Source organism: Anabrus simplex, chromosome 5, assembly GCF_040414725.1.
Source record: "Anabrus simplex isolate iqAnaSimp1 chromosome 5, ASM4041472v1, whole genome shotgun sequence".
Lineage (NCBI taxonomy): Eukaryota > Metazoa > Arthropoda > Insecta > Orthoptera > Tettigoniidae > Anabrus > Anabrus simplex.
In genome coordinates, this window is record NC_090269.1 from 370459463 (window position 1) to 370473178 (window position 13716).

Consider the following 13716-nt stretch of genomic DNA (forward strand, 5'->3'; position numbering starts at 1 on the left):
GGATGACGACACGAATTTACTTACTTTATCTCCTTGATTACTGTGCTGGGCACATTCGACCCCACTTGGTGCTATTATTTCCTTTGGTTTATCTCGAAAATGTTAGCTTTACAAGGCTTACGAAGCTTTTAATTGTCATGTCTGTCAATTTCCTTGCCCTTTCTTAGCTGCTTACTTAATTATTAGAAGGGTCAGTCCTTTTCCTCTTCAGATCAATGTAAAACAAGTCTCATAGTACAGTTGATTTTTCCTTAAAATATATGTTAAGCATGACAGACTGTCCACCCTTAAGATGAATAAAAAATAGTTGCTAGTTAATTTTCCCCGTACCGAGCTCGATAGCTGCAATCGCTTAAGTGCGGCCAATATCCAGTATTCGGGGGATAGTAGGTTCGAACCCCACTGTCGGCAGCCCTGAAGATGGTTTTTCGTGGTTTCCCATTTTCACATCAGGCAAATGCTGGGGCTGTACCTTAATTAAGGCCACGGCCGCTCCATTCCCACTCCCAGCCCTTCCCTGTCACATCGTCGCCATAAGACCTATCTGTGTCGGTGCGACGTAAAGCAAGTAGCAAAAAAAAAAAAAAAAAATCCCCCTTTTCTTCTTTCACATTTAAAGTAAACTTTACCTCCACCGCTTTCATTGATCGTAATAATTCTAATTATTACACCCAGTTCCTTCAGTGGTTTTTAAGGTCTCAAAGCAATGGCTTTGATTTGTCTCTACGACCTGTTAATAATTTCTTCGGGTTCATAAGTATCCTTTGGACACATGTGTCAGACCGGTAATGGAAAATACCAGTCACCCTGTGAGTTCAAAAACTGGGGTTCATTAGGTTCAGTAGGACTCAGTGATCATGCTCAAGGTTCTCAGTGATTAGACATGACTAAGGCAATTGCTATTACCTCTGTTTTGTATTTTAAACGTGAGGTTTGAATATCAGCCAAATCCCTCAGTGACGTCACACATATCTCCTGAAGGAGCAAGTTATTCAATGTCACAAAATTCCATTAAGGTCGTACATTTAGGTTTTTCTTTCTTTTCGGGTCCAATGATTGGCTCTCATGTGAGACGGACAAGCTTCTTCTAGGAGTAACAAAAAACGAACATGGAGTGCGATGAACGCTTAATTATATACGTTGCTACCTTGAAAAGCAGCAAAGCCGGCTGTATTTTTCCCCTTCTTTTTATTCTGCGTAACGGAGGTGTGGTATATAAGCATGTGTAGGTCAGACAACATCATACACTCTCTTACCAACATGAACCGAGTACTGGCACTGTGCGTCCTCCTCGCCACCGTGGCTGTCGTCCTGGCTGAGGACACCTACACCACCAAGTGGGATAACATCAACGTGGACGAGATCCTCAGCAATGAGCGCTTGAGGAAGGTGTACTTGGAGTGTCTGCTGGCTGACGACGACAAGGGCTGTGCAGAGGAAGGCAAGGCGCTCAGAAGTGAGTACAACCTGTAGTTAGAGATAATGGCGGTGAGGGTCACTTGAAAGGGAAAGGTAATGAAAATTAGATATTTTCATAACATACATATGAGGAAGAACAGTCGAGAATGCCTGTGACCTTGAGGAGCTAGTTTCGATTGCGGTGATTTCTATATGTATCCGAGGCCTGGTTTATGGTCCATTGGACCTACGTGAGAAAATTTGAGGCGCTATCTAATAATGGTATAGTGACTCCTGTCTAGAAAGCCAAGAGTAACGGCTCGGAAGATTCGTTGCCCTGACCACGCATCACCCAGTATTCTTTAGGTCTTCGGGGATCGGTGGTCACTCCGTAGACCAAGACCTAGAAGGACTAAAACACCATGGTTTTTTATTTGGTTTATCTTGGTTTGTTAATAAATGAAATACACTCTATATTTACTAATCTGATAGTGTCGAGGTGAGAAGGCAACTGAACGAGATATCTCCTTGAATATCTCAGAGAAGTAGTTTGCTTATTTTTATACTCATGGGGTTGTAGGCTAGGTCATTTACTGAAGAGAGTAATGTATTTAAAAATAATAATGAAATGAAATGGGGTACGGCTTTCAGTGCCGGGAGTGTCCAAGGACAAATTCGGCTCGCCAGATACAGGTCTTTTGATTTGACTCCCGCAGGCGACCTGCGCGTCCTGATGAGGATGAAATAATGATGAAGACGGCACATACATCCTGCCCCCGTGCCAGCGAAATTAACCAATCATGGTTAGGATTTCCGACCGTGCCGGGAATCAAACCCGGGATCCCTGTGGCCAAAGGCCAGCACTGTAACCATTTAGCCATGGAGCCGGACAAAATAATAATAATAATAATAATAATAATAATAATAATAATAATAATAATAATAATAATAATAATAATAGAAATGTTGATTTGACATCAAGCTAACTACTTTTACGGTCTTCAGAGACGCCGAGTTGCCGGAATTTTGTCTCACAGGATTTATTTGACGTACCTGTAAATCTACCGACACGGGGCTGACTTATTTGAACACATTCCATTACCAGGATCGAACCTGTCAGCTTGAGCTCAGAAACCCTGCGCCTTAACCCCTTGAGCATCTCAGCTCTGCAATTTTCAAATAATAACATATCATTCAAATCAGATAGAATTATGGCTTATGATGAATATCGGATTTTTTGAGACCGCGGAACGCCAGGATAGTGCAGGAGACTGGGTCTGTCACAGTTCTCCAACGTGGTTTGAACCTGCAAGTCAGACTTAACATACTATGAGAAATACAGACGTTCCGTTTAACACCATACAAATAGTTTTCTCTGAAATATTTATATCACCATAATAATATTATTAATTTGTAACATCAACCTAGCAGTTGACAGCATACACATCTCAGATTTTTACGTCCATATAATAGACTGTTTACCGAGCTCGATAGTGCAGTCGCTTAAGTGCGGCCAGTATCCAGTATTCGGAAGAAAGTAGGTTCGAACCCCACTGTCGGCAGCCCTGAAGATGGTTTTACGTGGTTTCCCATTTTCACACCAGGCAAACGTTGGAGTTGTAACTTAATTAAGGCCACGGCTGCTTCCTTCCCACGCATAGCCCTTTCCTATAGTATAATCGCCATAAGAACTATGTGTGCCCATGCGACATGAAGGAAGTTGTAAGAAAAATAAAAAATAGACGATTTAGAAACCAGCTTATTTTTGGGATTAAACATAACGAACTGAAGAAAAATGGAATTCAGAATACGATACGCAAGAGCCTGCCTGGTCGAAACAATAAATGCATGGTGATTTCACTAAGAAAGAAAAGAGTTTGAATCCCATCAAGAAGTGGGAATATTTACGAAAGAAATGCTTACCTCTAGAAAGATTTATAGCCCTGGAGTTCACACCAACTTCTACATAACTATCAGATTAAGTATGGGGCAAAGAAGTTCATGCATATTGTGTGCAGTATATCCCACGAAGGCAAGTTAGTTGCAGCAGACATGGATTCGTTCTGGAAGATTTGTAATTACTGCAGTGTGAGTGATCTGTGTTGTTTTAATATTGAAAACATTTAACAGACAATGTAGGCTCCCCTTGATATGAAAAAAGTAAAATTAAACATTTTCTTGAATTGTGGAAAAAGTTAAAGGGATAAAGGACCTGGAAAGGTTTCAAGTTGTGACTAGAATAGCTCTGCCAAAGTAAACATAAATTTCAAAGTTAGGTACCATCTCGGCATTTGCCTGGAGAAGTGGGAAACCACGGGAAACCACTTCCAGGATGGCACTTCCAGCCCTAGAAACACTTTTCAAATTTCGCGGAAGAGCCTGGAATCGAACCCGGGCCTCCGTGGGTGGCAGCTAATCACTTCCGGTCTGAATGCAGTTGCGGATAGACAGCCTAATATCGCGTATTTCTCTACTCGTTTTCTGTTTGAGTTAAATCGTAGCCAAATTAACTTTCTCCTTTTTTCTTCTTCTTTTCTTCTTCATTTGTTTACCCTCCAGGGATGGTTTTCCCCTCGGACTCAGCGAGGGATTCCACATCTACCACCTCAAGGGCAGTGTCCTGGAGCTTCAGACTCTGGGTTGGGGATACAACTGGGGAGAATGACCAGTACCTCGCCCAGGCGGCCTCACCTGCTATGCTGAAGAAGGGTCTTGCGGGGGGGGGGGGGTGGTGGGTGGGAAGATTGGACGGGATAGACAAGGAAGAGGGAAGGAAGCGGCCGTGGCCTTAAGTTAGGTACCATCCCAGCATTTGCCTGGAAAAGTGGGAAACCACGGAAAACCACTTCCAGGATGGCCACTTCCAGCCCTCGAACCACTTTTCAAATTGCGTGGCAGAGCCTGGAATCAAACCCGGGCCTCCGGGGGGTGGCAGCTAATCACACTTTGGCGGACAGCCAAATTAACTTATTTACATTATTCTTTCTGTAATGTGTTCCTAGGTTCAATACCCTCAGGCGGGGTTTTTATTTTTTGCAAAACGTCCACATCAAATGTAGTTATAAGGGCTTAAATGAGACTCTCCATTGACTCACATTAGTACTCGTAGTGGTGCTTAAGTGAAACAATGCATTAGCTCATATTAGCGCTAGTAGTGGTGGAAAAAGGCAAACTGCTAATCTATTCGAACGGATAACGATGATTAAGACAAGTACAACGTATTGTAATTTTTTGAATACATAAAGAATATATTTATTATATTTACCTAAAATTCGTATCGCATGTTCCTAAGATATTTCCAACATTGAGTTGCTTGACTGAAGGGTTAGAACTGTGTACTTTTGATAGCTGTAGGTGTGATAACAATCAATTAATTAACGGAGAATCATACATAATTTGCCGGGCTGAGAGGTATAGAGAACAGAGCGCTGGTCTTCTGAGCCCTTCTTGGTAGGTTCGATCCTGGCTCAGTCCGGTGGTATTCGAGCAGTGCTCAAATACATCAGCCTCCTGTTGGTAGGCTTACTGGCACTTAAAAGAGGTTCTGAGGATGAAATACTGGCATCTCGGTGTCTCCAAAAGCCGAAAAAGAAGTTCGTATTATGTAAATCAATAACTTATTTTTTGAAAAATCCCGGGATCTAGCCAAGTCTGCGTGGAGATAAAATGAAATTAAGTGTAGGATAGTCACTAAATTTCACCATGTTTTGGTGTTGATGCCCTCGTTAATGGTACATTGGTCTTGTTGCTTAGTACATTATATAGGTCTACAGGATTATTGACTAAGATAGTGTAACCTCATGATAATTCGTTTGGAGTCCAGGGAAAAAATGTGACTTTGTGCTTCAATTACTTTCTGATAAGACGTAAATAAATTGAACGAGGTAATTTAACTTCGCATAGATAACAGTGAAAATACACATTTCATTACTACAGTCTTGAAATCCACTCTCTAAAAGGGAAAATGTAACGTAGGCCTATATACCTTGTACTACAGAGAATAGTGACGAAGTTGCTTTCAATGGGATCTCGTTAGGATGAAACAGTAGTATTTCACATTTGGTCCTGATTTCCCAGAGAGTCACAAAAACTCGCCCGCTTCTGTGGTGTAGTGGTTAGTGTGATTATCTGCCACCCCCGGAGTCCCGGGTTCGATTCCGGGCTCTGACACGAAATTTGAAGAGTGGTACGAGGTCTAGAACGGGGTCCACTCAGCCTCGGGAGGTCAACTGAGTAGAGGTGGGTTCGAATCCCACCTCAGCATTCCTGGAAGTGGTTTTCCGTGGTTTCCCACTTCTCCTTCAGGCAAATGCCGGGATGGTACCTAACTTAAGGCCACGGCCACTTCCTTCCCTCTTCCTTGTCTATCCCTTCCAATCTTCCCATCCCCCGCAAAGCTCCTGTTCAGCATAGCAGGTGAGGCCGCCTGGGCGAGGTACTGGTCATTCTCCCCAGTTGTATCCAACGACCCAATATCTCACGGTCCAGGACACTGCCCTTGAGGTGGTAGAGGTGGGATCCCTCGCTGAGACCGAGGGAAAAATCAACCCTGGAGGCTAAACAGATTAAGAAAGAAAGAAATCTGCTACATCGGCTCATATTCAGTTAAATTCATAAATAATTCAACATTTTATTTTCAGTACTGTACTTCAATACTGTCAATAATATTATTCTTACAGTTTTTCTAAATTATTCTTAGGTCGTAGAACTAATTATTTGCTCTTTCAATTATTGCTCTACGAATTGATTTCATGGAGAAAATACAGTGGTAACTATGGTTCAATAAAATGTTATCAATCAAACGATGTCTTTCACATATACTCGTATTTTGAACACATTTTTGCCATAGATTTCTCCCAGAAGTGATTTGCTGAATATTAGTCACTTATTTGTATTGTGACCTCAGTGGATCACAGTGAAATGAAATGGCGTATGGTTTTTAGTGCCGGGATGTGCCCGAGGACTTCGGCTAAACAGGTGCAGGTCTTTTTATTTGACTCTCGTAGGCGACATTTGCGTCGTGATCAGGAGAAATGGTGGGAAGACGACAAATACACCCATTCTCCGTGCCAGGGGAATTAACCAATTATGGTTAAAATTTCCGACCCTGCCGGGAATCGAACCCGGGACCTGTGTGACAAAAAGCCAACACGCTAATCATTTAGCCATAAAGCCGGACATTACAGTGAATCTCCGGAATTAGAAGGGTAGTTTCTATGTTTCTCTTTCCTTCGGGGAATGTAACTGAACTGAATGTGTGTTCACTGCTTCGGCTAGTAAGTCTCATATTATTACCGTGCATGTAGGCCCTATATTATCTTATGGACAACATTTTAAAGAGGTGCAATATACCTAGGTATAGTCCATATAATATATTCTTGAACATCACAGGTTTACAAACAATTACAACTCCCTTAACCTTAGATACGTGTAATACGTGTGGTTTAGTGGTTAGTGTGATTAGCTTTCAACCCAGGAGGCCCTGGTTTGATTCCCGGCTCTGCCACGAAATTTGAAAAGTGGTACGAGGGCTGGAACGGTGTCCACTCAGCTTCGGGCAATCAACTGAGTAGAGGGGGTTCGATTCCCTTCTCAGCCATCCTGGAAGTGCTTTTCCGTGGTTTCCCCCACTTCTCCTCCAGGCAAATGCTGGGATGGTACCTAACTTAAAGCCACGGCCGCTTCCTTCCCTCTTCCTTGTCTATCCCTTCCAAACTTTCCATCCCCCCACAAGCCCCTGTTCAGCATAGCAGGTGAGGCCACCTAGGCGAGGTCCTGGTCACCCTCCCCAGTTGTATCTCCCAACCAAGAGTCTGAAGCTCCAGGACACTGTCCTTGAGGCGGTAGAGTTGGGATCCCTCGCTGAGTCCGAGGGGAAACCAACCCTGGAGGCTAAACAGATTAAGAAAGAAAGAAATCTGCTACATCGGCTCATATTCAGTTAAATTCATAAATAATTCAAGACTTTATTTTCAGTACTGTACTTCAATACTGTCAATAATATTATTCTTACAGATTTTCTAAATTATTCTTAGGTCCTAGAACTAATTATTTGCTCTTTCAATTATTGCTCTACGAATTGATTTTATGGAGAAAATACAGCGGTAACGGAATAAAGAGGAAGATGAAGAAGTTTGATAAGTAGACATGCGAAATAAAATATAAAAATAAGACGAGTACTAAATACAAATACGCAGCTATCAATACGAGAATAACTTTAAGCCATAACCAACGATGCCAGGCTATAAACTGTAATATCTGATAATCTGTTCATGTTGGCTTGAAACTTATTCGAGTGATATTAATGATGTCTATTTTTAATTGAGGTTACCCGTAACAGCTGATTTCTTACGATGAACTCTTATGAGCATCATGTTTAATTCTCTATAAAACAAAAGAAATTGTAAATTCGTTACTGGGAACATGAAATTCAACATTCGACGTTACACACACACATCGCCTTCTAAAAAATATTTTTAAATACGTACTTCTTCTTCTTCTTTTATCTGTTTACTCTCCAGGGTCGGTATTTCCCTCGGACTCAGCGAGGAATCCCACCTCTACCACCTCAAGGGCAGTGTCCTCGAGCTTTAGACTCTGGGTCGGGGATACAACTGGTAATTATGACCAGAACCTCGCCTAGGTGCCTTCAGCTACTATGCTGAACAGGGGCCTTGCAGGGGGATGGGAAGATTGGAAGGGATAGACAAGGAAGAGGGAAGAATGTGGCCGTGGCCTTAAGTTAGGTACCACCCCGGCATTTGCCTGGAGGAGAAGTGGGAAACCACGGAAAACCACTTCCAGGATGGCTGAGGTGGGAATTGAACCCATCTCTACTCAGTCGACCTCCCGAGGCTTAGTGGACCCCTTTTCAATCCTCTTACCTCTTTTTAAATTTCGTGGCAGAGCCGGGAATCGAACCCGGGCCTCCAGGGGTGGCAGCTAATCACACTAATCACTACACCACAGAGGCGGACAAATACGTACTTTATGTATATTCATTTTATTTTGTTCGATGTTTAATCGTATTCTTTCAATATGGCCTAAGCTACGGTTGTCCAGACCTTGTGAAATGGTGCCATCTAGGTGGTGAAACTCGCGTTGTGCTGCTACCTAGGAACGAAAGCGGAACTCTACTGAAACACTTTCTATGGCTGAGTTGATTTGATTTTTTCACCTGATCCTGAGTTCCCTCCAGAGACTTTTATCATGTCAACAATGCGATGGAATGTCAAGATTTATGACTCTCCTTCAAAAGTCGACTACATCAGCCGTAATCGAACCCGGGAACTTAGGAGAATCATGATTTGGACACTCCACCACTGATCCACCGAGGCACCTAATGTCGTACCAACACCGTTGGATTTTTGGATGATGATTCCATTGGAATGCTAGTGGCCGTGGCATTTCTATTAATAAAAGTGCAGCGTCATTTACCTCGTGTGACATTGGGAAACCGAGAAAAGTCTTTTTGAGGGTTTGTGGACAATGGGATTCGCTATTTGCTTTACGTCGCACCGACACACATAGGTTTCATGGCGACGATGGATAGGAAAGGCCTAGGAATTGGAAGGAAGCGGCCATGGCCTTAATTAACGTACAACCCCAACCCCGGCATTTGCCTGGTGTGAAAATGGGAAACTACGGAAAGCTATCTTCAGGGCTGCCGACAGTGAGGCTCGAGCCCACTATCTCCCGATTACTGGATACTGGCCACACTTAAGCGACTGCAGCTATCGAGCTCGGTAATGGGATTCGAACCCATCATCTCTACAATACAGGCTGTCAGTTGCCCCACCCATACCACACAGCCAACTTGCTCGGCAATTGTTTTCCTTTCTTTACCATCGGCTTAACTTCACCCGAGCTCACAAATGATTTGGTATCGATGGGATATGAGAGGGATAAGGCCGGGAAGAGAGTGGCCGTGCCCTTACTTAAAGTACAGCCCCAGTAATGGTCTGGTGTGAAAATGGGAAACCACGGAAAACTATCTTTAGGGCTGCCGACAGTGGGGTTCGAACCCACTATCTCCCGGATGTGAGCTCGCAGCTGTGCGCTCCTAACCGCACGGCCAACTCGCCCGGTATCGTATAGTAATGAATTCTGTAAGATGAAGGGAAAGTCTATTATATACCTCCCTTTTTAAGTATTTCTTTTCTCTCCGACTCATCTTTATATGGTAATCCAGTTTGTATAGGTAAACGTGAACAGTATATCGTCATTGCCGGGACAAAACCTCCTATGTGATAATATTTTTGGAGATATACTGACCACACAGCACATACATTATGAAGAGCGAGAATGCCTTGACAATATTCACACAATATTGCACCTTAGATGACAGAACCTTACTGGCCAAAGTTCTAAGCTAAAGTATTTCACATAGGAGGTTTTGTCCCGGCAGCGACGATATCCTTAAAGGTAATCATAGCAGTAAGAACCTTTCGAGTGTGTTTCGACTCAACGTCCAACTGGATTCGTCAATTGTACTGGAACATCTTTCCATGGCACTCTCTAGCAGTTGTAGACAATCTACGCTGCCCCGCCTGCTTAGGAAGTAAGGATTAATAATCTGCTAGAGGATAAATGGACGTCTGTTATCAGGAAATGTTAGCAAATAAATATCGTTAAACTGCTAGAGGCGCTGACGGACCGGCACCGCGGCACGCTGTGGCCAAAACACTACATACACACACGGCCTGATAACCCAAGCTCGTTCTCGTTGCTGTGATTATTTTGACCCTGTGGCATTGTAAAACTTCATTGGCAGTACTTCCGTACTTGTTTAACGTGCTATATTACACCTTGGTACATTTCATTTTGGTTCATATATGGAACTGTAAATATTATGAAATACTTCATATAACACGTGACAATTAGTAAATCAATGGCAAGAAAATCATTACGGAGAGTATATAATATTATGAACTTAAAGGGAAAAACATTCTCGTAGGTCTTAGAGGTAGAGTATAGTCATAATATTGAAAGATGCGTTCTCACAGTTCTTAGAGGGAGGACCGTTTACTGCCAGCCTGTATGGGAGAAGGGAGTAGGGGATGTATGGTTGCCATGGAAACGTTGGCGGACTCATTGCGGTTACCATGGAGATAAGCCTGCTGGCCTGCTCGTTGCTAAACCTCTCACTTCGAAGTTACGTACAACAGAACACTGGTCTGAACGAAGAGATGAGTGAGTCGGATGCGAAGGGAAGGGGATAGGAACGCAGGAATGTGGTAACACTGTGCAATGGCACTTTCAATGCTCCTCCCTCCAGCCCTGTCTGTCAAAATGCTTCTTTTAATATTATGGGTATAGTTTGTTAAATATCCATAGTATTTCATCACTGTCAGAATGCAACGCTGCTGTCCGTCATGATGTCATCAATAGTGATAATCTGAATTGGAGTAGTGTACAACATTGAAATCATATGGTATCTAGGACTCTACGATAATCAAACTCGTTTCCTCATCTCAAGGTGGTGAAACTCTTTTCAGGCACACCCCCAATGGAGGTGACCTGACTGTACAATTTCAACTACATACCAACCGTCCTGCAATTGTGAAGTTTTTGGCAGTATCGGCAAATGAACGGGGACCCCGAGAATTGAGAGCTAATAGCTCTAAACTTTACGCTACCGAAATGGACATCCTACAATATGTACTATTCTTGTTGTTCTGCCATTTTTGCACATTTTGATAAGGTCACAGGTGCGAAATGTTTCGCACGTGTCTACTTCGCGAGCTATGTGGAGGGACTTGTATTTCTGAGATGGTTGGCAGTGTGTTGTATTGTGTGAATATGGAGAAGTGTTTATTGAGTTAAACAGAAACTTCTTGTCCCCGAGCCATGGAAATTAACCAGGTGTAGATAAAATCGCCGACATGGTCAGAAATCGAACCATGGACTCTCAAAATCGAAAGCCGGAATGCTGACAATTCAATCAAGGACTTGGATTTTTTTATTAGCTGGACCAGATGATGGTGATGCGACCAGGGTACAGTAGTGTCTGGTCGAGCATGGATTTACAAAACCAGGAAGTCTCTCTATGGCCATCACTAGAGTCCGGATTATTAGGTGCTGATAGGTTAGAATGCAAACTTACTTAAGCCAGTAACAAGTATACCCTACACTGTACAACGGTTGTGTTATGAGGTTTGCAGGGATATTAGGGGTACAGCCTATAGAACTCCTTGACTTTATTCTACTCTTCCTACGTTATGGTATAACGGTTTACATAACACTTCCTACAAACCAAATTACTTTGCATTCTAACCTATTACCACCTAAAAATCCCAGGTATAGCCATCAGTCTCCTTACCTGATGCCTTCATAGTTCCTGGCAACAAATAACCCCTTTACTTTTCTTAATTTGCTAGGTAAGTGGTTGAGTGTCCTTGCTTGTTGAACCGCTAGTAATATCAGTATGCGAGGAAGTAAAATGATGATGATGAGCCCTATGACTCAAGACGGATGAAAAAGAGTTTTTTACCTTCCAAAAATGCGGGGAAGAATATATAAAATGAGGAGTAATTAATGAAATGAATATCAAAGAGGGTGGGAGGGAGAATGTGTACGTCCAGAGATGAAAGAGAAAGAAACAAGTACAACAAGTACAATCGGCCTATATTACAAAAATAGACGTGAGATTGTTGAAGTGAATGATGAGGGTGGCACTGTGAGAATGGCTAAAATACGAAGGTGTTTGCTAGGACCTGACGTTCTCGTCATCAGGGAGAAGATAAGAAACGCACATTAGAATGCAATGGGCATACTGTACGGAAAGAGGAAAAAGAAACCGTAGAGAGAGAGTTTCGGATAAATTGGTAATGTAAAAGAGGTCAATATGAGGACTGAAGTTGAGGAATAAGTTCGTGGATGATTTAAAGGAGGAAGGATTTCGGAACGTGGAAGTGAGGTAGAGACAAACATAGAGGAGACTCTTCGTTTCAGTCGAGTACTGACCTGCGATAAAGCGGAGAAGTAGACTTAGTCGAAGAAGAGCTATAACTGGACATGTCAATCTAGACATAGATAAAAGTGAAGGACGTACCACGAGTAAGTCAAAGAAGTGTTAAAGTTAGGGCAGCATGTGTGTGTCTCTCCTAGAGTTTTCGGAACATTACATTTTTTCAGTACATTACAAGCAGTGCCGCCAACGTAGAATTTTTGAAATGAAAATTTAACACATGATAAAAATTGTTTAGTAAAATTAATAACGTTCATTGCTAACTATTTGTGTTTATGCCGCACATTGTTCTCATTCTCTTAATGTCCTGTTCCAGGTGCCCTCCCTGATGCTCTGGCTACTGAATGTAAGAAATGTACCGAAAAGCAGAAGGAGAAGTCAGAGAAGGTCATCAGATGGATCATCGACAACAATGTTGATGCCTGGAAGAAGCTGAAGGCCAAGTGGGACCCCACTGGAGAGTACACCAAGAAGTACGAGGAGGAAGCCAGGAAGCGCGGCATCAACGTGTAAAACACTGATCGAGTGTACAGTCAAAATTTGGAAATTCTTTCACGATAATACTTTTTGATTTTTGATTTTGTAGATAATTTTAAAAATAAAACACTTTTCACCTTAATGCCAATCTGCCCTTGATTGTAAAGACCTTAAATCCACAATAAGTCCAGCCATGTGCTGCATGGGTGTTGAACTTCACAGCTCGACTTCTGTCCTATTAACCATGCGAATTATATAATCCATTCAATTGCTAGGGAGTCAACATTTACATTTAGGAAAATAAGACTTTTCTACTATTGCAGAAACATTCCTTTGTTTCCTTTGTTCATTTTTTTTACAATTTGATTGACTTCGCACCGGCACAACTAGGTCTTATGGTGACGACGGGATAGGAAAAGGCTAGAAATGTGAGGCAAAAGTCCGTGGCCTTAGATATGAAAGTCATAATTAGAGTCCGGATTATTAGGTGCTGATAGTTTAGAATGCAAACTTACTTTAGCCAGTAACAAGTATACCCTACACTGTACAACGGTTATGCTATGAGATTTCCGTAGATATTAGGGGTACAGCCTATAGAACTCCTTGAATTTATGCTACTCTTCCTACATTGTGGTACAACGGGTTGCATGACACTTCTTACAAACCAAATTGCTTTGCATTCTAACCTATTATCACCTAAAAATCCGAGGTATAGTCATTATAATGCAATGCTACTTACTCCCTGTGTTATGTATGGAATTGAGTTCTAGTCATTGGCCAGAGATTTTGAGGATAAAATCAAGTGTTTAAAGCAAAGTGAATGTATCGATGGCTGATTACAATATCATCGGTGACAACATGCCTAACCAGAA

The 13716-nt window shown here is 42.3% G+C and overlaps 1 protein-coding gene across 1 annotated transcript; it reads left to right on the plus strand.

Annotated features, from left to right (window-relative positions):
- The first annotated feature begins 1239 nt into the window (after positions 1 to 1239).
- LOC136874131 (ejaculatory bulb-specific protein 3-like) lies at positions 1240 to 12992 on the plus strand. The gene is made up of 2 exons (XM_067147690.2): positions 1240 to 1456; positions 12684 to 12992. Exons 1-2 carry the CDS (start codon positions 1261 to 1263, stop codon positions 12878 to 12880), a joined length of 393 nt encoding a protein of 130 aa, XP_067003791.2. The 5' UTR covers positions 1240 to 1260; the 3' UTR covers positions 12881 to 12992.
- Positions 12993 to 13716: the final 724 nt, after the last annotated feature.